This window comes from Condylura cristata, unplaced genomic scaffold (assembly GCF_000260355.1).
Source record: "Condylura cristata isolate star-nosed mole 26May11 unplaced genomic scaffold, ConCri1.0 scaffold00047, whole genome shotgun sequence".
Lineage (NCBI taxonomy): Eukaryota > Metazoa > Chordata > Mammalia > Eulipotyphla > Talpidae > Condylura > Condylura cristata.
The window spans coordinates 2,686,351-2,708,018 of record NW_004567148.1 but is presented as its reverse complement, the minus strand read 5'-3'; the positions used below and the strand labels follow the sequence as shown (position 1 = coordinate 2,708,018).

Here is a 21,668-nt window from a genome sequence, read left to right as displayed (position 1 = left end):
GGTAAGGGTGAGGAAAGAAGATACTGAAAGAAATAGTTTTAACTTTTTGTCAGTCACTTACAGTTGTTTTTACTTTGAATGAATGAAATCCAGTTTCTTATTTCTTTCTTGAAGTAAAGCAACTAGAATTTGAGATTTACAGCAGTAGATATAAATAATGTAAATTCATATATCCCACTGGGTTTCAGATCAAAAGCTCAAGCTCTGAAGTCAGACAGATCTTCAACTGAAATCCACTTCTAATATTTATTGGCTGTGTGGCCTTGGGCAAGTTATTAAAAATTTCTAAATCTCAGTTTAAAAAAATGGGGTGAACCTGTAACAGTGGTTGCAAGGGTTGAATGAGAATGCATTGTGCTGTGTGGCATTTTTGTGTAATAAAGCATATAACATACACCAAATATGGATCACTACAATTATTAGAATAAATTTCCTGATTTCTGCCCTTTTTGATGATATCTAACAATTTTCTACCATATTGGGTCACTGCCTTTATGTATTCATGCATATAACATTGCTTTATTTGTATCTAAGGACCTAAGGACCTATTGATTATTAACCTATAAATACTTTTTTAAAGAGTACCTCTAAAGTTGACCTCCTATGAGTTCTGGGAGCAGAAATTATGATAATGAATGATAGTTGAAATTCCATGTGATTTTGCTATGACTTAGAACAATGATGAGGAGATGGGCAAGATAGTGGCAGAATGAAGATAAAACACTGAGCTTGCCTCCTCCAAACACAACGAAACCAATGTAAGCCCTTGAGAACAAAAGTGACTACCACCAGGCACAATAAGTAGCATTCCAGCCCTACTGAAAGGGGTAGGAAGAATGCTTAAATGAACTCTTGAATATAATAGAGCAACATAACAGTCAAGGAGGAAAAGCAGCGGAAGTGCAAAGCCCCTGTCCAAAACAGGGCACTGCAGTGGATACGGGTGCATGAGTAGACCTCAGGATCTTGAGTGCACTGCAGGAGAGCCACATAAGTGGGAGCAGAGAGTGAGGAGTCCTGGTTTGAATCTGAGGCTCATTAACAGAGAATAGATATAGAGTGAATTGGGTCAGAGCACATAAACTTCTCTATCAAGAGACTGGATCAGTGGAATGAATCATTGAGCCTAATGACTCATACCATCACCTAATCTATGATAAAGCAGCAATGACTATAAAATGGGGAAAGTACGGTCTCTTCAATAAATGGTTCTAGTAAAACTGGAAACCATTAACACAGAATGAAGTTGCATTACTGGTTAATACCATACACAGAAGTAAATTCCAATGTTGTAAAGATTTAGATGTCAGTCTTGAAACAATAAAATACATAGAAGAAAACATTGGCCATAGCTTCCAAGGTATCAGTGATAAAGCTATTTTGAATAAATTGAACCCTGTGGCAAGAGAACTAAAAATAAAAATAAACAATTGGGATTACTTCAAGTTTAAAAAGCTTCTACACAGCAAAAGAAAATACAAGAAGATTAAATAGATACCTGACTGAATGGGAGAAAATACTTATACAAATGTTTACACATTTATACAACAAATTATAAGTGATTCACATCTAAGATCTATAAGAAATTCATATACTTCAACAATAAAAAAAAAAACACATTACCCAATTAACAAATGGGCAGTAGATATGAATAGACAAATCACCAAAGAGGATATCCAGAAGGCCAAAAGACATACACAAAAATGTTCATTGTCACTTATATAAAAGAGATAAAAGAACCCTATTGCTCTGCTAGTGGAAATGTGAACTGGTGAAACCATTTTGGAAAGCAGACTAAATTTATCTTAAAAAAATTATGACCCAGCAATCCCACTGTTGGGCATAGAGAACCACAGATTGAAACTATCAACAAAAATCCCCAATATTCCACAATATTTACAGCAAATTATTTACAATAGTTAGACCAGGAAGCAGCCTAAATCTCCTTCAATGAACAAATGGATCAGACATCTCTGGTGGCGCAAGGGTGAAATCACAAGACTCCTAATCGCTAAGGTTTGAGTTTGATCCCCAGCCAGGGAGCTGATCCACAGATCACAGCAAATCTCTCCTGTTCACCTGCTGCTCCCATCAGCAGTGGACTTCAGTATATCTGCCTGTTCTGCTCTCCACTTGGTCTCTGTGATTGCTCTCACCCCCTGCACCTCTGGCCTATACCACAGTTCTAGACACACATACACACACACGCACACACACCAAAAACCAAACACAAGCAGATCAAGAAGATGCAGTATGTACACAATAGGGAGTATTACATTTCCATAAAAAGGATAAAATACTAAAATAGTGCCATTTTCAACAGACTGAAATTAATCTGAGAGAACTATTTGAAACAAATTAAGATAGGATGATAAGAAACAATACTGGATATTCAAGCAACATAAACATGTTCAAAAAATAGTGGACACCAAAAAAACATTATGTGCTAAGGTTAAAGGGAAAGGTGGGCCCTCCCTGGTGGCGCAGCGGGTTAAAGCACAGCACTGAGAAGCTTAAGCCACTTCTGCATGAGTTCGATCTGCGCCTGCCCCGGAGGAGATCCACATGGCCAGGCAGACTCTCCTGGCCCGCCCACTGCTCCCCTCAGCAGTGTACTTCCTCGATCTGCCTGTTCTGTTCCCCACTCTGTCCCTGGTGAATCCTCTTACCCTCCGCATCTCTGGCCTGTACCCCAGTTCTGTATGAATAAATAAATCTTAAAAAAAAAAATTTTAAAAAAAAAGGGGGAAGGGAAAAAACAAGGGAAGGTGATGGGGAAATAAATAAAATATGATTTAATACTATTTAGGTCTTTAGCATGCGAATTTAGGCAGTCACATAATTACAGATTAAAAATTCTTTAATTCCTTAAATCTTGATCTTAATTTTACATATTTGAAAATGAGTATCAGTAGTTCATGGCACACAATAAACTAGTGTTCTTTTTGGCTGTACCACACTGCCACATTGACTTACTTTGCCATTACTTTTATTTCCTGTTCAAACTGTTCCTTCAGTTCTTCAGTACTAATGTCAACCATCTGAAAAAATAAAATGATATACAATTTTATTCAATACAATTACCTAGAAGTTATTGTGCTTGAAGTTAGAAAGAAGTACAAGAGATGTGCTGGCTGATTCTATTTCTCTAAAATAGTACCGTATTATTCTTGACACTTTCTAGATTACTGAAAACTGGAAATATTAGTGATTTTTGCTTAAGATCTGGGTTGGTTAGCTGAAGGAAAGAATTGTATAAATTATATAAACATTGAATTATTATGGCAACAAAATGAAATGATATGTGACGTAACTGTGTAAACACTTAGAAAAAAATCTGTGACTAAAAACATGAATAAATTCATAGGCCAAAAAAAAAAAAAAGCAAACCTGCAAATGTTTGCAACATACATGACAAAGAATGTTTATCTTTGTTATATAAATGTTATATTGAAACTGTTAGAATATAACCAGTGAATAAACTCTGAACACCAAGCAGAAATGGGAACAAAGAAAACAGGCAGGAAATTTTTCCTTTTTTTCCCTTAATGAATAGTCTCTAAATTTTATTTTTAAATGAGAAGAGCAATGGAGAATGTCATTTTTACTTACTTTTTAAATCTTGATTATGCAGAATCATTAAGGAGAGCAGGGTCTCTAGCTTATGAAACTCTCTAAATTATATATATATAATCATAAGTATGTGTGCAGGGAATAAATGGCTTTTAACAGATTTTTTAAATGTTAAGAACTTCCAGCTCAGAATGATGTAAGGTAAGACCCACTAAAATAATATATGTCTAAGGATTAACATTTATAAGCACATTAGGAAGTAAAGCTTCCTTAATTATTTTTAATCCTGAAAACATCACCTACCGTCGCAAGCTTTTTCACTGCTACAGTTCTGTTGTTCACATAGCCTTTATACACAACTCCAAATCCTCCCTCTCCCATTTTATTACCACCCACTGAAATGGGTCGTTCATCAAAGTTGTTTGTGACATTCTTCAATTCATAGAATGAAAAGCTGTAGAAACCTATGTCAGGAAAATAACGAAGAAAATGTTTCAGTGAAAAAGTTTCCATAATGTCAGTATTTTCTCAATTTGATTCTTTCAGAAGTATGCAAGTATTCACAACTTTGGATTAGGCATGATGGGAGAGAATAAAAACATTTGAAAATATAAATTTAAAGCTTTTTCTTGAGATTTCTGTTTGATAAGTCTCCACTCCAAACATTAGTCACTTTTCCTTTAAAATTCCCTTTCAGCCTATGTTGATGGCAGCACTATTTACAATAGCTGAGATGTGGCAACAACCTGAATGCTCAGAACAGATGATGAGATCAAGATGAGGTCTATATACACAAGGGAATACAATTCAGTGATCTAAAATACTATTCAGTGATAAACTCATGTCATTGCAGCAACATGAATGGAGCTAGAAACAATTATGCTCAGAGAAATACGTCAGAATGGAAAAAGTATCAGATGGTCTCACTTGTGGGAGAAGTATAGGGGACAGGAAGAGAAAAAAACAAAACTTTCAGGCAAACTATAGATGTGAGGCACACAGAAGGGAGAGGGGAGGAAAAGGGACCAAAACAGGGGCGGGAATAACACAAGAAACTATGGTGATGGTTCATGGGTGTCTTGGTGGTGTGAATTTTATAGGGAGTACACCAGAGAGGAGAAATCTAACTTGTACAAAAATAAACAATGTAAAAATATATAAATAGAATAAAAAAATGCCCTTTCACTTTATGTAAATATTTAACTATATTTTTTAACCTCTGTGGTTGTTTAGATGTCTTATTGCCTCTATTCACTAATAGCACAATGGCAAATACAATGAAGATGGTGCCTACTAAATTGGGAAGAAGCAAAAAGAGCTACTTCTAGAATGCACAACAACAGGAAAGATTAAAAGAGCTACTTCTAGAATGCACAACAACAGGAAAGATTTAGTTTTTTAACTTTTATTTTTTGGTTTATAAGCAAAAGACATTGCGCACAGTTCTAGGAGCTGGGAAGTCTGAGATCAGGGTTCCAACATGGTGGGGTTCTGATGAGCGCTTTGCCATGCTTCAGCCAGATGACTTTTCCTATATCTTCATATGGTGGAAGGGGCAAAAAAGCTCTCTGGGGTATATATATCTATATCTATCTATCTATACACACACACACACACACACATATATTAATAATATAGTAGTTTATTTTTACATCATTTTGTGCCTTTTTCCATCTCACTGATAATCCCCTCGGAGGTATTTTTTTCCTTTTTATGATTGGTGGAAGAACTGGGGTGCAGGCCAGAGGTGCAGGGGGTGAGAGGACTGACCAGAGATAGAGTGGGGAGAACAGTGAGATCCACTGAAATCCACTGCTGAGGGGAGCAGCCAGTGAGACAAGAGAGATCTGCTGTGTCATATTCCCTGACAGGAGATCGAACTCAGATTGTAGAGTTGATAGTGTTTATTAGACTCAATGCTTAGGCCACCAGGGAGGCCCGCCAGGATCTTTTTTATAAAGGCACTAATCCAGTTCATGAGGGCTCCAACCTCAAGATTTGAACACCTCCCAAGGGCACCTTTCACAGGAGAGAATAAATAAGTAGTAATAATCTTCATGGTAAGCTCACAAGTGGAAGAAACTACAAATATTACTTACGCGTATCACTAAAATTTTCTGGACTTGAGGAGTCAGGTGGCATGTAATTTTGTTCTAGATTCTGCACAGGTATCACAAATGTCCTGTCTTTGCCAGAGAGAGGAATCTGTTTCAGCTGGGTGGTTACAGTTTCTTTAGAAGGTAATGTATTAACAAATTTGGGAACAGCTTCTGCCAAATGAAATAAAACACAAGTTGTTCTTTAAGAAAATATACTTGTGAAAGAGTTAAACTAGGGCCCAGCTGATTTAATATCATTCCAATTTCAAAATTATGTCCCCTTATTTTCACAGAACACATAATTAGGTACCTAGTAAGAATCTGTCAGTTTTGATAAATTTGGGAAGAGAGAGTAAGGCAGTGTTAGCAAAAAGTAGTCCTTGAGCCATAAAACACATAGACCTTGAACTCAATTGCAGAATTCTGATAGTGAGGCTTGGAATAGGGTCTAGGAAGCTGCATGTTTAACAAGAATCACAGACAATTCTTATATACACTAAAGTATGAGACCCACTGGTGTAAGTGGCATCAAAGGGAAAAAATGAGGAAATTATGTGGAAGGATACTAGATACTAACGTACTCAACACAATGTTAGAAAATCATGATCACAGGCAGTCCCATTAGGATGAAAGTTGAAGGTGAAAAAAGGCAAAGACTCAAAATAATAATTCTTACAGCCTAAACTAGATATCTAAATATATAGATATATAATATAGTCAGCATAAGACAACTTGACTTCAATAGTGGATCAGATTCAATCACAAAGCCTCCATCTCCTTAGCAGAAAGGCTATGGTGTCCAATTCTGGGTGCTTGTTAGAGTTGGGGAGAGTTAAAAGAGCATAAAAGGTCTCACATGTAAGGTATGTCTACTATGAGAAAAAAGAAAGAAGAAATGTTCCCAGTTTTGCCAGTTGTCTTTCCATCCTAGCTGTAATCCCAGTCACCTGTAGTTTACCTGGTAGCAAAAGACTTGCAGGGGCAAAAAAATCATTTTGAACCAAAAGATCCACGAGCTCACCAACTGTACAATTTGTGGTGCCCCAGTCAAACAGTAATTCACAAGTGGGGCTTTTTCCAGTTTGAAGTAATGCTTCAAATCTCCTTGAAGCAAGTAACAAAGAAACCAAATTAGTTAACATGAAATCTGGAATATTCTCCAAATCCGTTTTACCCATAGCATCTCTTATAAAATTAAAGGGCAGAAAGAGAAGTAGAAAGAGTTACAGAGAAAGAAAAGAGATGCTGAAAGTTATGATACTATAATATGTACTGAGTACTTACTGAGTTTTTACTCAGTAGACTACTGCATAAATGGATTTATTTAATTCTCAAAGATATGATTATCACACTACTTACTGATGAGAACACCAGGTGTGGAGAAGTAATGAGCCCAAAGCTTCATAGGCAATAAACTGAATCTACACTTATACACAAATTCAGATCTTAGTTGACATAGGGTGTGTTCTCAACCTACTAACTTTATTACTTCCCTGGTGATTCACGAACTTTGCTACATGATTTTAAATAAATCAGCCTGCTGAAATAGAACATAGACTTGAAATAGAACATAAACTTGATGAATTATTCCTCAAGTCTTAACGGCATATTCTTTTCTGCTTCATCACATCAATCATAAAGTTCTAGTGCTACTGAACCACTATTAAATGGACCCCCTCTACACTTGCCCCTCACTTCCTTTTTCTTCTCCACTCCTGGAAACACCCATGCTTTTCAGAGTCTAAGTTATTTCTATTGTGCTTTGATGGTTTGTTTGCTTTGGTTATTTACATTTGATTTGTGTCAGAAATCATAGGTAATTGCCTTTCATTTTCTGGCAAAAATTTACTCTTCACATAGATTTACTAAATCACCAGTATATATTTTACCATATTTGTGCTCTTTCCCTCCCTCCCTCTCACTGCACACTTTGGAATGTAGGCCAGTGACTTTTAAAATGTCTCATAGAGTCAATTTGCCTACTTCATCCTCCCTACATTATAGTGTAGTTATACATTTTAGGCACAGGTGGCAAAATGTCCTTTCCACTGTGTCACATCTGGAGGCATATTGTGGCAAGTTCTATTATGGGTGACACAAAGCTTGATTACTTGCTTAGGAAGGTGCATGTCAAATTTCTTAATAAAAGTAACTTTCTCCTTCATCATTCAAAAGTCATCTGTTTTGAATGCTTTGAAATCCTGTTCCTCAACAACCTTTCACCTTGTGGCTTTACCCAGGGAAGAGTGCTAAATGAATCAACTACTCACTGATGGTTGTAAACTGTCAACTTTTTCAGTTTTATCATTTTTTCAATATTTCTTTGTTGTCATTATTCTGTGAAGAGCTTTTCCTCCCCATTGCCTCCAAAAGTTTTTTTTTTAAGATTTATTTATTTATGCATACAAGAACTGGGGTACAGAGTAGAGGTCTGTGGGGGGGGGGGTAAGAGGATCCCCCAGAAATAGAATGGGAAACAGAACATGGGGATCTATTGAAATCCCCAGTGATGATGAGGGGAGCAGCAGGCAAGACAGGAAAGGTCTGCTGTGCCAGGTGGGTCAGCTCCCTGGCCTGGCAGCCAACTTGTACTACAGTGGCTGGAGAGAGCTTCATAATGTTGCGCTTCAACTGCTTGTGCCACTGGGGAGGCCCCACCTCCAAAAGTTTTTAACAGTAATATACAAACTAGCTTTAAAAACTGGCTTTTGAGGTTTAACTTTTCAGAGTAATCAGACACACTCTCCCTTAATGAGGAAACACTTCCTCAAAACAGTAACATGGGAGCTAAGGTGAAAATCACAATGAAATTTCTTTTCCTCTTACTTCCAAAGGTTAGATTTTTATATAAGTTTACAGAGGAAGATGCAAATTATCAGAAGACAGTGTTGAAAAATACTGACTAAGAGTTGAGAATTCTGGGTCCTCCCCGGTGACTCAGCAGGTTAAAGCACAGCACTCAGAAGCTAAAGCCTCTTCCACATGAGTTTGATCCCCACCTGCACTGGAGGTGATCCACATGGTGTGGCAGACCTCTCCTGACCCATGTGCTGCTCTCCTCAGCAGTGTACTTCTACAGTTGGCCCGTCTCTGGTGAATCCTCTCACCACCCCTGCACCTCTAGCCTGTACCCCAGTTCTGTATGCACAAATAAATAAATCTTTTAAAAAAACAGTTAAGAATTCTGCCCATAGAAGATACATATGATTACAAACAACTTTGAAATGTCATTGTGGAGAATTCCCAAAACACACACCCTAGAGGTTTAGGCTCCTAATTTTACTACAACATTCTTATAATATTTCAGTGTGGAAATGAGAAGTATGAAGCAGCTTGAATTATACTTGGCTTGCTAAGCAGCGCTAGAATACAAGTGGGAGTCTTGAGGCTAACCCAAAAACTTATTTGCTGGATCAGTAGCCTAACTACTGAAAAAGAAGAGAATGAATAAAAATGGTTTAGAAATAGAAAAAAAGAGGTTACTTCCTGTAATATCTATACAGGATAATGGTTTACTTTCTGAACTGCAGCACTTGACAGTAGTTCATATCTACTAATCATTTGAGATTATGATGTAAAAGTTTAAATAGTATTTCACGTTACCTTATGTGAAACTGATTGTATCTCTCCTCACCAGATGGTTTTTTAATAGCTACTGCTAACTTTTTCCATCCTTCCTGAGGATCAATAAAATCTGATAGCTTCCTAATTAGTCCAAAATTGAGGGAACGCACATATGTTGAAGATGTTATAGGTTTGTTCATTTTTTATTCCTAAAATATGGAAAATTCACATTAAAATTTTACAGTAGTTTTAGCAATGACATCTGTAAGCTTACCCATCACTTTTTTATGTTAATGAAATGCTGGTAACAAATTACACACTAATAAAGGAACACTCCAAAGTCAACTAATAGTTGACATCTAAACAAGAAATTAAAATTGCGGCTTATTTGTCTTATGGTCTTTTTTGGCTTGTTTTTCTTCATCTCATTTATTAATATCAATACAAATTAGGTTTTTTTCTGACAATGATATATTCCCAGGAAAATTTACACAAAGGAGCCAAAATGTCCTCAAATAATTAAAAGTTATGGTTCATTCATTGACTTCCAGTGTGCTCTTCCTAACCCCTCCACATCACATGGAGTCCACCAAACCTGCTTTATCCCAAGTCTTTACTTACCAAGCCAAACCTGTGCTTTGTTAACTTACTCTCTAACAGAATTTTTACTTCCTTAGTCCTCTTCTTCTGCTACACCTCCTGGATAAAATGCAGACAGAAATAAATTTCACAATTTTGTCTGTATACCTGCAGGCTGAATATAGCTGTAGAGATGTAGGTAACTGAGCAAACCAATGTGAAAATAAATTTACAGGAACCCCTTTTCCATCAGGCCTCCAACACTGCTGTTAATCCCTTGTCTTTTTCATCACCCTTAGTAACTATTTCATACTTTTACCTACATGTGGTTCTATTTGATCTCCAACTCCCTCATTCTCAGCAGGTAGACACTTTTCCTTTTAATTAATCAGGACAAATAGACTCTTCTTCTGTCAAGAATTCTCCTGCCCGCCTCCATATTTTTATTTATAAAATACAATACATTTTATATACTTACATTCATGTGATACAAAATTCAGCAGCTGTAAAAAAGGAAGCAAAATGTCCCCTGATAACCTAGGACTCTAAATTGATATTCTCTTATTTGGTCTTCACATCTAACCTTGTGTTTACCCTCAACTTATTTTATCACTATATAATGCACTTACAATTATATTTTTATTTGCCTAGTTTTTAACTGTCTCTCCTCCCCCAATCAACTATAGGATCCAAGAATTCAGAACATATGCATTATATCCACTAATATATAACTAGAGAGTAGCATATTAAAAATATTGGCATTTAAGTGATAGGAATGAATTTCTTGCCCAGTGTATGCTGTTTCTATATATCATTTAACTCTTACAGTGACTAAGGCAATCTTCATTCCACAGTCTCTCAGAGTTATGACTTGACCTAGGGCAGACTCCAAAATTCATGCCATATATTCCTTCTTCTATAACTCAACACATTGCTTATGCTATTATCTTTCTAGGAAAACCAATTATTTCACTTTATTCTTTTATATACTCTAAAACCATATATCTCAGGCTTTGTACTAAATGATGAGGCTATAGAAAAGAGAAAATCTTTGTTTTTAAGTTTAATAGAGTTACAATTATGATGGGTGATAAAATGCTACATCAGGTATATAAAGAAAGTTTTAGGGGCTCCGAGTATCAAGCAGAGGCAGTCTGTAGTAGGAATATCAGACAGGTTTGAGTGGGATGGGAGGTTGGAAGGGTAGGTGAAAAGACCTAAAATTTCCTTTTGGAGGGTGGGGTAGTGAATAGCAGAGAGTAGGATAGGAGAGTACCTGTTAGGCTCAATCAGAGTTTGCTATAGCTATGTTACAGGAAGCATGCCATTAAGTAGTGATATGAGACTAAACAAGGTCAAATTACTTATATATTTAGATGCTAAGACAAAGGATTGACACTATATTAAAAGTTACAGGAAAAAAAAAATAATAATGAACAGCTATATACCAGAGACATTTTATGGGAGTGTGGTGAAGAATGGGATCAAAAACAGTGTGTGGAGGGAAATGCACTGGACTATGGTGATGGCACATGGATGATTTGGTGATGGGAAGCCCATGGGGATTACAACTGAAATGGAAAAATGCTCAAACGATGTAAAAATAAACTTATATCATTAAAAAAAATTACAGGAAAGCCATTTCAGTACCTTTAACATTCTGTTATGTGACAGTACTTGGTTAAGTGGTTTTTCTTTGGGGAATAAATGGAAAAGAAGTACATTGAGGCAAAAACTGGTTTGAATTTTGCAATAATCCAGATCAGTAGAAATAAGGGCCTGAAGAAACTGTAGCATAGGGAATGGGAAAGAAAAAAAACTATAAATATTTAGGAGGCCAAATCAAAACAGTTTTGAGAAAGAGCCATATTAGAAGGGTGCATTAGGAAAACAAAGATGGCTCCTGGATTTTTTGGCTTGGGCAACTATGATGATGGAGGAAAGAAAATGGTCTGTTTTGGCCATGTTAAATGTGAAATCACTATGTCTGACACCATCGAGAGGAGTTGGCATTAAATAGCTAAGACGTAGTCTGGGTAAACGTTTAGGAGAGAGGGTGAGTGGAAAATGCACATTATGTGAGTATTCTCAAGTATTCATATGTGCATCATTGTTTGAAGCAACAAGTAAATCTGAGGTTGCCTATTAGGAATATATAAAACTCAAAGAAGTGAAGAGAAAGAATAATCTTTAAAAAGTACCAATAGGTCATGAAGCCAAGAAGAAAACCAGTAACACACCAGAGATTTCTAGTATGGGGGAACAAGTTCGTATAAAAATATCAGAGAGGGGAAATGAATTTGGATGGGTGTGTGAAATATAAAAACCAGAAGGGCACTGAATGGCTGGCTTATGAACAGATGTAGTGGAGCAGTGAGTGAAGGGGCTTTCCAAGCAGTCTGACTATACAGAAAAGAAAGTGAGACAGAGGTGGCAGCAATTCTTAAATTTGGTCTCAAGACCTGTTTGTTCTTGAAAAGTATTTTAGACTCCAAAGAAATTCTGCTTATGTTGGTTATACCTAGTAGTATTTAGTATATTACATATTGACACAGCTAAATTTAAAAATTACTTAACTAATTCCTTTAAAAATATGAAAAGCTAGCATTCATGTTAATAAAAAACATATTTGCCAGAAAAGAATGACATCATTTTATAGTTTTGCACACATCTTTAATGTTTAACTTAGCAGAGACATATATTATCTGCTTCTGCATTCAATATATTACAATGTGTTGGTTGGCTGATACGTATGAAGAAAATTCAGCTTCATATAACATATAAAGATATGGGTAAGAGAGGAATACTTCAGTAAGTTTTCACAAAGTAGTTGATATTGTTCTAAGCTATACTTGACATGAGATAATTTCCTAAAAGTTAGCTGCAATGTGGAGTCTGGAATTGTATTGATAAACATTGCCACATGAAAATTTGTTGCATTCTGAATGAATCTTGACATGTATGTGATTTTGATACCAAATAGGAATTAATTTATAAGACTGTGCTTCATTAGCACTCTGGCCAGAGGAAGGGCAGAGAGAAGGGTGAAAAGAAGATACATTTTGAGGTTTGATGGCCCTGGGTTCTGATCATAACTCAACCACAAATCTACAGTGAGTAGAGCCAATTAACTCAATTTCTCTGGACCATGGCTTCTTTATACGAAAAAGAGACATAGTAACACCTTAGAGTTGCTTGAACATATAAAGTTAACAAATGCAAAGGGTCTAGTTTTGAGACATAACAGGTAACAAAAAAGTAGCAATTATTATTTTATGGCAGAGTTTTTATTATAGCATGGTTTAAAAAAGAAATGTATTCAATTATATTTGAATTCAACTTTCAAAATTATGGCTAGGGGATATTTACAGACTGAAAATAAGAGTTTTAAGATATAAACTTTTCAGAGGATGGCTTCTGTTTTATCAAGTATATTGCTTAATATATTTCTAATCTTTTCAAAATACTCCCCTGCTTTAAGAAAAGTAGACTGCATAGTCATTAATTTTTATTTTTGAACATGTCATTATGAACATATGGGGCTATTAAATTATATAGGATTATACAGGCTTACTCTATATATTCATAACCCATTACTCTCAAGCATTAATTGAACTCAATGATAAGTAACAAAATATTTTTTGAAACAAAAATCACTAACTCAACAAACATTTACCCAGTGTCTAATATGTAATGCAATATCACTGGAGATACAATATTAAGAAATTTGGCAAAAAAATAAACTTCTGAATTCTTACTTTAATAGAGGAAGGCAGGTAATAAATAAATTCTACAGTTAATTAAATGGTGCCAGTTTGGGGCTGGGTAGAGGCATTTCAGGTTTTGTGTGTTTTTTTTTAATATGTAATAACTTACTTTTACATCATTTTGTGCATTTTCCCATCTCAGTTGTAATCCTTATAGGCTTCCTCTCACCAAATCACATTTCAGTTTTTAATAGCATAAATTAGGCCTCAGTAAAATGGTGCCATTTGATTTAAAGTCTGAAGAAATGAGGAAGCCAACCACTGGGAAATCTGTGAGAAAAACTGAGGGCAAAAACAATAGAAAATTGTAAGAACTAAAACGTCCAACTGAGAAATAGCTAGGACAATGAGACTGGAGAGAAGAAAGCAATAGTCTGGAGAGAAGTCAGGGTCACATCTCTGAGGGCCTGACACCCTTGTGTTCTGTCTGTCGTGAGAGATGAGAAGACGGGTTGAGATGGGTGTTGAGATGAGGAAAGCCAGGTTCTATACTCATGTCTTAAAAGGAAATTGGATTGATTCTAAGATAACAGATACTGGAGTCAGGGCAGTGAGGCAGGAAGACACCAGGTGGGAGGTGTCGGGTGGGGGGGAGTGGTGGCTTGGGGGGTAACAGGTGGGAATGTCGTGGGACCAAGGTGACAGCAGAGATGCAGAGTCCCAGGCAACCAGACACTCTTGTGAGGTGGAGTAAAAAGAACTTGCGCTGGTTTGTAAGTTGCAGATGTGCGGGGAAGCACCAAGGTTTCCTGCCTGCGCAAGTTCCTGACACCCAGATGGAGGAGACGGTGTGAGTTTGACCTGGAAGATCACACAGAATGGAAAGAAAATTCTAACAGGTGTTCAGCATGCAGACTGGAAGATGAAGGAAATGGGAGCTTTCAAAAACAGCTCCTCAAGGATTCCCCAGGAAAGGTACTGGTAAAGATAGTATAGCCTCGGCTCTTAGTGCTCTCGGGACAGAAACTCTGAGGCGTTAACTCGAGATCTCCGCTTCCGTTCGAGGTGGTTAAAACACGCTCTTGCTCCCAGCCCGACACTCCCGTCTGCTTTTTGCCCCTTTGCTTCCCCTCTCGCCGCAGGCCGTCTGGCACGCTCCCCTCAGCCGCCGCTCCCAGAGGGTGCCCGACATCCCGCTCGGCGTCCGAATTTCTCGGAAGCCCGGCAAACAATCTCCCGGCGGCACCAGGCGCGATGAGTCTTACTTCCTGCTTCTCAGGGAGACCGCATTTCCTAAACCGGTTCAGGAGCGGAGAAAAGTCCACGCAGGGCTGACTGACTGAGCTAGAGCAGGACGGCCGACACCTCTCCCGCCTCAGATCCTCCGCGAGATCCCACCTCCACCCCTCCTTCAGATCCCTCTTCAGGTCCCTCTTCAGATCCACGCCCCCCAAATCCCGCTTCATCCTCCTCTCCGCCTTCGGTAGCTCCTCAAATCCCGCCTATGCCCCTCCTCAGATTCCACACCAGGTACTGCCTCAAGCCACCCCCTCCCCACACCCGAGGTAGCGCCTCAGATCCCACCTCTGGTCCCACTTCAGAACCCGCCTCAGGTAACTTAGTTTTTTGTTCTTTTTTTATCTCCGGGCCCCACCCAGCCTATCCCTTTGCCAGCGCCCGCCATGCAACCCACTCCCCCTCAAACTTCTCACTTTGAAGCTAAAGAGACTCTCCTCCCAAACAGTCCCTCAGCAACCGGGGTCTGAAGGAGCTAGACGCCGGCGGACGCCGCGCGTTCGGCGGGGATGGTCTTACCTGCTCTAGTGCCCGGCGCAGGGGGGCGGGCACAAGCTGTCAGGCCCCGCCCACGGCCCCGAATCCTCCTTCCCCTTTTACTCCTCCAGAGCGCGAGGGGCTCCAGGTCTCACGCGAGGCACTTTAAGGGAGAGCCTGCGCCTTTAAGTGCGTTTCTGTGGGCGGCTAAATAGTGTAAGACTTCCGGGCATGCGCGCACGGTGTGAGAGGAACAAGCTGCTTAGAGGAAGGCTGCTTAAGGATGTGAGGTAGATCGCGGCCCGAGTCTATTTTACTTACGCTCTGGTTTTTTGTGAATGGGCCTGCGAGATCGGGACTCCCACTCTTTGCCCCAGAATGGGAGGTGGGGGGCACGTAGGGTAGAATCGCACCCCGGCACTGGATGGGCTGGGAAAGGGAGAGGGAGAATTGAAGTTGCCGTCTGTTCTCTGGGGCACTTTGGGACGCTCCTGCCCCACCGAGACTTCATGTGCGAGATTCGGTGGCAGACGTAGAAAATAGCAGGGGGGTTGGCGGGATCTAGGCAGTTGTTGCCGGAGGAGCTAGAGAGAAAAGGTCCCCCCCCCCTTGGGTCATCCAGATTTCTCGCTTAGGAATTCTGCATGTTAGTGTGCTAGTGCGAAACTCCACGTGTGCTCCTTGGCCACTCCCCAGCTCATTTTCAATCTTACTAGGACGCTCGGTTGTAATTCCTTCCTAGTTGTATTCTCCCAGGTTTGCTCTACCCATTGCACTTAGAATGTCTTCATTACCTCCTCCTTTTGCTGGGAAAAGAGGAGATCTTTACGACAGCTTCGCTCTTGATCACATTCTTCCCAACTCCTAACTCTTCTTCAAATAACATCCTGCTCAGGGTCATTAGTCACCTTACTAAAACATCCTTTTGGATTCTGGCATTTTTCTACTCAAAACATTCTAGTGTTCTTTAGAATCCACTTAATGGATTCTGAGTTCTTGATCTGCCATCCAGTGTCTTTCATAACGGCACAAATCCAGCAGTATTTTCCAAAACTGGACCAGCAATCCTTTCCTCCTGCTGTTCTGAGATGGACAGTTCATTTTTTCCCCAGCACACTGCATGTTTCCTTGTTACTTATGCTGTGCATCTGCCTCACTTTGAGGATTGGGTAGCTACTTCTTGCATTATATCTTTCCTGATTACTACAGGCAAAGGAACTCATTTTGTCGTTTTTTGAAGTTCTTATTTTGAATTAATTGTTTAAGTAAATCAGCAATCTGTATTGTGTACTTGACGCCATTCTAAATGTCATATAATTAGTGGTGGATAAGACAAAGTTCTCTATTGAAGTTAACAGTCTGCTTGAGGAATGGATGCAATAAATAATGAAGAGGTTATTAGAAATATTATGCAGAAAATTATATAAAGTTTTGTGAAAGACAATGATTTGCTGATATTGGCCAGGAAGGCCTCACATCCTTAAGGATGTGACTGGAGAAAGAACAATTACATAGCTGGAACAGTTAGCTTAAAGGAACTAAAGATTACAATGATTGGTGTGGATTACAGTGGGTGACAGTGAGTGGTGGGGAGAGGGTACAAGATAAGTTTGGAAAATAGAGTACAAAATCTTAAAAGTCAGGGTAAGTAATTTGGATTTTAGTACAAATGTGATTACAGAGTTTTAAGTAGGGTTATGAGATTACTTAACTTAGCTTTTAAACATTCTGCCTGCTCAGTGGGGAATGAAATATAGTGGATTAGTAGTAGAAGCAGACACTAGAGATCTACATGATGTCTGCGAATTTCTGGAATGGAAATACTAAAGTAGAGATTAGTCCTTTCATAATGGACAGTGGGAGTAATTCAGAGAGTGGATGCAATTTTTGGGGATAAGAAAGTTCTAAATGGGAATGGGTGATCAAGTTGAAGTGGAAATGGTGGTTGAAAGTTCTAAATGGGAATGGGTGATCAAAGTGAAGTGGAAATGGTGGTTGAGGTTGAGGAATTGAGGAACCATGATATTAGATGAATGATCTAATGATCCAAATGGATGGGCACAGATCTCATGCTGGATAGGAAGATAGTGAGCTGATGATAGTCATAATTTAATAAAATTAGAATCAGTGGAGACCAGACAAAATTACCAGATGTTAGAGAACATTGGAATGAACTTCACAGAAACTGGGGTTTTGATCAATAGAAAGGAAGAAATGAAAATAGTCTTCATTTGAGAGTCTATAGAAGAAGCAACCTGAGAAAATAGCCAGATTTCAATTAGGGTAAGAAGTTAACACTGCAGAAAGTTATTGCAAAGAGGAAAAGAAATCTATCCTACTAATTCCCTAGAAAATTAGGATATAGAAAATTTGCTGTGATTTCTACATGGCTTAGAAAGGAAGGAAGGATTTTGGGGGGTTATTAAATTTCTCCATATTATAGAAAAGGGATCACAGTACAGATGATGATAATTACCTAGAGAGTGTGGTTAACACAAAAAACTGAGTATATGGCACCCTGGGCAACTTATTTTTCTTGTAGCTCCATTGGATATGGTAGCTATGGGTTATGTGAAGAGGGAGTGAAAGTTTCTTATCTAGTGCTCTGAAGGTCCTAGGAAGCTCTGTAAGGGTTTTTTTTCTCTCAGATACCAGTGCTTTGATTGGACTTTTCCTCTGGGTCAACCTGAAGTTTTGTACCTGTAGTAGTTTATATCTGACTTTCAAGAAGGCTTAAAGTTCAGGACTAATTTAATCATACCTAATTCACAATCACATTGCAAATTTGCATTTAGAAATTCATTTATAGGGTCTCCATGGTGGCCTATGTGTTAAGTCTCAGAGCTATCTTTCTATCACCGTACAGCTGAGTTCCATCCCCAGCCAGGGAGCTGACCCTTATGACGCAGACTTCTCTTGTCTCACCTGCTGTTCTTAGCAGTAGGCTTTAGTAGCTCTGCCTGTTCTGCTCTCCACTTTTTCTGGTGAATCCTCTCACTGCACCTCTGGCCTATATCCCAGTTCTTCTATGCAAAAATAAATATATCACTGAATTTCTTTATTTTTAAGATTTATTTATCAGTTTGGATTATTTCTTCCTGTCTTCTCCAGTTCCTCTTATCCCTATCACCTAACATATTAATATCAAGCAATAGCTGATCTGGAATGAGCTGATGGTTTTAGACTCTAAGGATGGAGGTTTAGACAAGTCAGTATAAACAGCCCTTTCTTCTAGTTTCTTCTCTGTGGGCCTACAAATGATATTTTTAAAGTGACCATGAAACTGATACATTTTAGTCCTGGATAATAGAAAGAAGCTTGGAGTGGGTGAAGAGTCAAGTTATAAAGCTACCAGTTATGCCAGAAAATCATTGTTGATTCACTTTAATATAGACCAGAATCAAATTGAATACATTTAATTAATGTTTTTAAGGGGACTCAGAACTGAGAGGGAGAAAGAGAATTGAATAAAGTCCTGCAAACCTTTTATATTTTGTTAACTACAACTTCTCTTTCTGGTAACTGATTCCCTGTTTGTTTCTTTTGTAGGCGTTGTTATTTAAGAATGGAAGAGGATACAGACTTTAGAATCAGGTTTAGTTCTTTGTGTTTCTTTACTGATCATGTTGGATTTCATGGCACTATAAAAAACTCACCAAGTGACTTTGTTGTGACTGAGATTGATGAACAAGGAGAACTAGTTTACAAGGCCACTGATGAACCTATTTGTAAATTAAGTGAGTTATCACCTGAGCTAAATAATTCTGTTAAAAAAGCAAAACTTGATCTTCAAAATATATCCATTGAAAGAAAAAATAACCCAGAAGTCAATTCTTTGACTGAGCTATCTGCTGTTGACCAAAATCATCATTCTGGTTCTGAAAAGGAAGACACTATCAATGATATAACTACAAAAGGGGAAGAAGAAAATGTTGATTTATTAGGCTCTTTATTAGATGAAAAAATGAATGAATTACTGAGTCAGTTTGCTTGTGATGTAAAAGAGAAATGGGAATCTAAAACGGAACTACTTAGGCCATCTCCTGAATTCTCATTAGGCAGAATCCTTGATAAAAACCAGAGGGCTCTTTTGCATAGTGCTATTAGGCAGAAATTTCCTTTTTTAATAACTGTAGGAAAAAACAGTGAAATTCTTGTAAAACCAAATCTTGAGTATAAAGAGCTCTGTCACTTGGTATCTGAAGAAGAAGCATTTGACTTTTTTAAATATTTGGATGCAAAGAAAGAAAATTCTAAATTTACCTTCAAGCCTGATACAAACAAAGACCACAGAAAAGCTGTCCATCATTTTGTCAACAAGAAGTTTGGAAACCTTGTGGAAACCAAATCTTTTCCTGAACTGAATCATGAAGGTGGTAATCCAAATGTAGTGATAACCGTAAGATTTCGGGATAAAGCACAAAAGCAAAGGAAAAGGTCTCTTCTTGAAGGCCAGGAAAGGGAAGTTACACACACAGGTAATTTAATTAATCATCACCAATTTCTTGGATAAACTTAGGTAAATTTCAAGTATGTAAAAATTCAGTAATTTGAATTTGTCCAGAGGGATATTAGAAAGAATACATATGTGTCTGTTTTTTAAGTGAAAGATAAAAGTTCTTTAAATGATACTAGCTATACAGATTTGCCTTATTGATGAACAGGTCTCTAACAGAGATAGTAACCGGTAACATGGTCACAAACATGCACAGTTGAAGTAGCTATTTTGTATTTAGTAAATAAAATGTTGAAGCTCAATCTTGATTTCATATATTGCAAGTTATCTTAATTAAAGTATTGGAGATAAGTAGAATATATTTGCACTCCTTGAGAAAGTGAAGCAACTACATAATAATCTGGAACAATTAAACTTTCCTTTTTCTGGCAATGAGCCTGAAATTTCAACTTCATTTGTCTTAGAGGTTGTCAAATGGTAGTATTCATTATAATTGACAGAAACTCTTAAAACAAATATTTTAGCTGTGTTCAAATTTGTAATTGAGGAGATTTGCACAGGCCTTTCATAGATTTCCAGATTCATAGATGTCCAGGTGATACTTTCTCACCTGGCACCAGTTTGAGAATCATTGATTTTGGAAATGTGTTAGATTCCTAGGAAGAGAAATGGAACTGATTCATTCTTACTGTACAAGTTACACGGGTCAATTTTACTGGTCTCAGCCCTGCAGGAGGATTAGGAAATATTTCCTAATGATCATATATATTTTTTAAAGATTTATTTATTTATGCACACAACTAGAGTACAGACCAGAGGTGAAGGGGCGGTGAGAGGATTCACCACAGACAGAATGGGGAGCAGAACAGGCCAGGTGGGTCCGGAGAGGTCTGCCTTACCATGTGAGTCACCTCCCTGGCAGGAATCAAACTCATGCTGCAGTGGCTTTAGCTCCTTAGTACCCTCCCTGCACCACCAGGGAGGGCCCCTAGTGGTCATATTTTATAAATTTACACAGTAAAACATTTAAGATAAAGGCAGCACACCAAATTTGCACAGATGTGTATGGCACAGAAACAGGATTGTTCTCTGTGGTATGAAGGAAAAGAGATTGGACCTTGGAGCTATCTTGCTTTGGTTTTATGTGATAACTTCAGTTCATAAAAAGGTTTATGAGGCCCTCCCTGGTAGCACAGCAGGTTAAAGAACAGCACTAAGAAGCTAAAGCCATTGCAGCATGAGTTCGATCCCACCTCCGCCTGCCCCGGAGGTAATCCACTTGGTGTAGCAGACCTCTCCTGGCCCGCTGGCTGGTCCCCTCAGCAGTGCACTTCGATGATCTGCCTGTTCTGCTCCCCACTCTGTCTATGGTGAATCCTCTCACCACTGCTGCATCTCTGGCCTGTACCCCAGTTCTGTATGCAGAAATAAATAAAACTTTAAAAAAAGTTTATTATAAAGTTTATTATATCTTTAGAACTTAGTTTCTGAAATGTTAACATAAAAAACTAATACCATGGGCAAGAATCTTAACAATTTTTGTTTATACTTTAAAGTTGGGCTAATAAATAATAATTCACAATGATAATTCTAAGTATTAAAGGAAATAGTGGAAATGTTTAGTGCAGGACTTTGCAAATGTTAGCATTTTTTTGTTCTGGAAATTTCTGTCTGGTTGTGTGACTTACCTTTTTCATGAGAAATTTGACAAATTAGCATGCTGTAAATGTTAACAGATAAGTGTATTGGAAAGGAAAGCAAAAATCTTTGCATGTGAGAAGCAGAGGGAATTGCTGATAAATAATTTAAGCAGCTATAGATTTTATGTTGCTTAAGGTCCTCCTTGGTGGCACAAAGGGTTAAAGTGCAGAACTGCAAGCTAGCTGAAGCTGTGAGTTCAATCCCCAGCCCTGGGGT

General features: G+C 38.1%; 2 protein-coding genes across 2 annotated transcripts in view; one reads left to right on the top strand and one right to left on the bottom strand.

Annotated features, from left to right (window-relative positions):
- IRAK4 (interleukin-1 receptor-associated kinase 4) overlaps window positions 1-15,422 on the bottom strand; it is a 28,936-nt gene extending 13,514 nt beyond the window's left edge. The window contains exons 1-7 of the mRNA XM_004694785.2: window positions 15,338-15,422; window positions 9,858-9,935; window positions 9,276-9,445; window positions 6,631-6,776; window positions 5,673-5,843; window positions 3,877-4,037; window positions 2,977-3,041 (exon numbers count right to left, since the gene is read on the bottom strand). Coding sequence (XP_004694842.1) covers window positions 2,977-3,041; window positions 3,877-4,037; window positions 5,673-5,843; window positions 6,631-6,776; window positions 9,276-9,436 — 704 coding nt within the window. The 5' untranslated portion in view covers window positions 9,437-9,445; window positions 9,858-9,935; window positions 15,338-15,422. The remainder of the gene's footprint in view (window positions 1-2,976; window positions 3,042-3,876; window positions 4,038-5,672; window positions 5,844-6,630; window positions 6,777-9,275; window positions 9,446-9,857; window positions 9,936-15,337) is intronic.
- A 145-nt stretch (window positions 15,423-15,567) lies between these two features.
- Window positions 15,568-21,668, top strand: part of PUS7L (pseudouridylate synthase 7 homolog (S. cerevisiae)-like) — a 30,599-nt gene continuing 24,498 nt past the window's right edge. Inside the window, exons 1-2 of the mRNA XM_004694784.2 lie at window positions 15,568-15,585; window positions 18,845-19,773. Of these exons, the coding sequence (XP_004694841.1) occupies window positions 18,861-19,773 (913 nt within the window). The 5' untranslated portion in view covers window positions 15,568-15,585; window positions 18,845-18,860. The remainder of the gene's footprint in view (window positions 15,586-18,844; window positions 19,774-21,668) is intronic.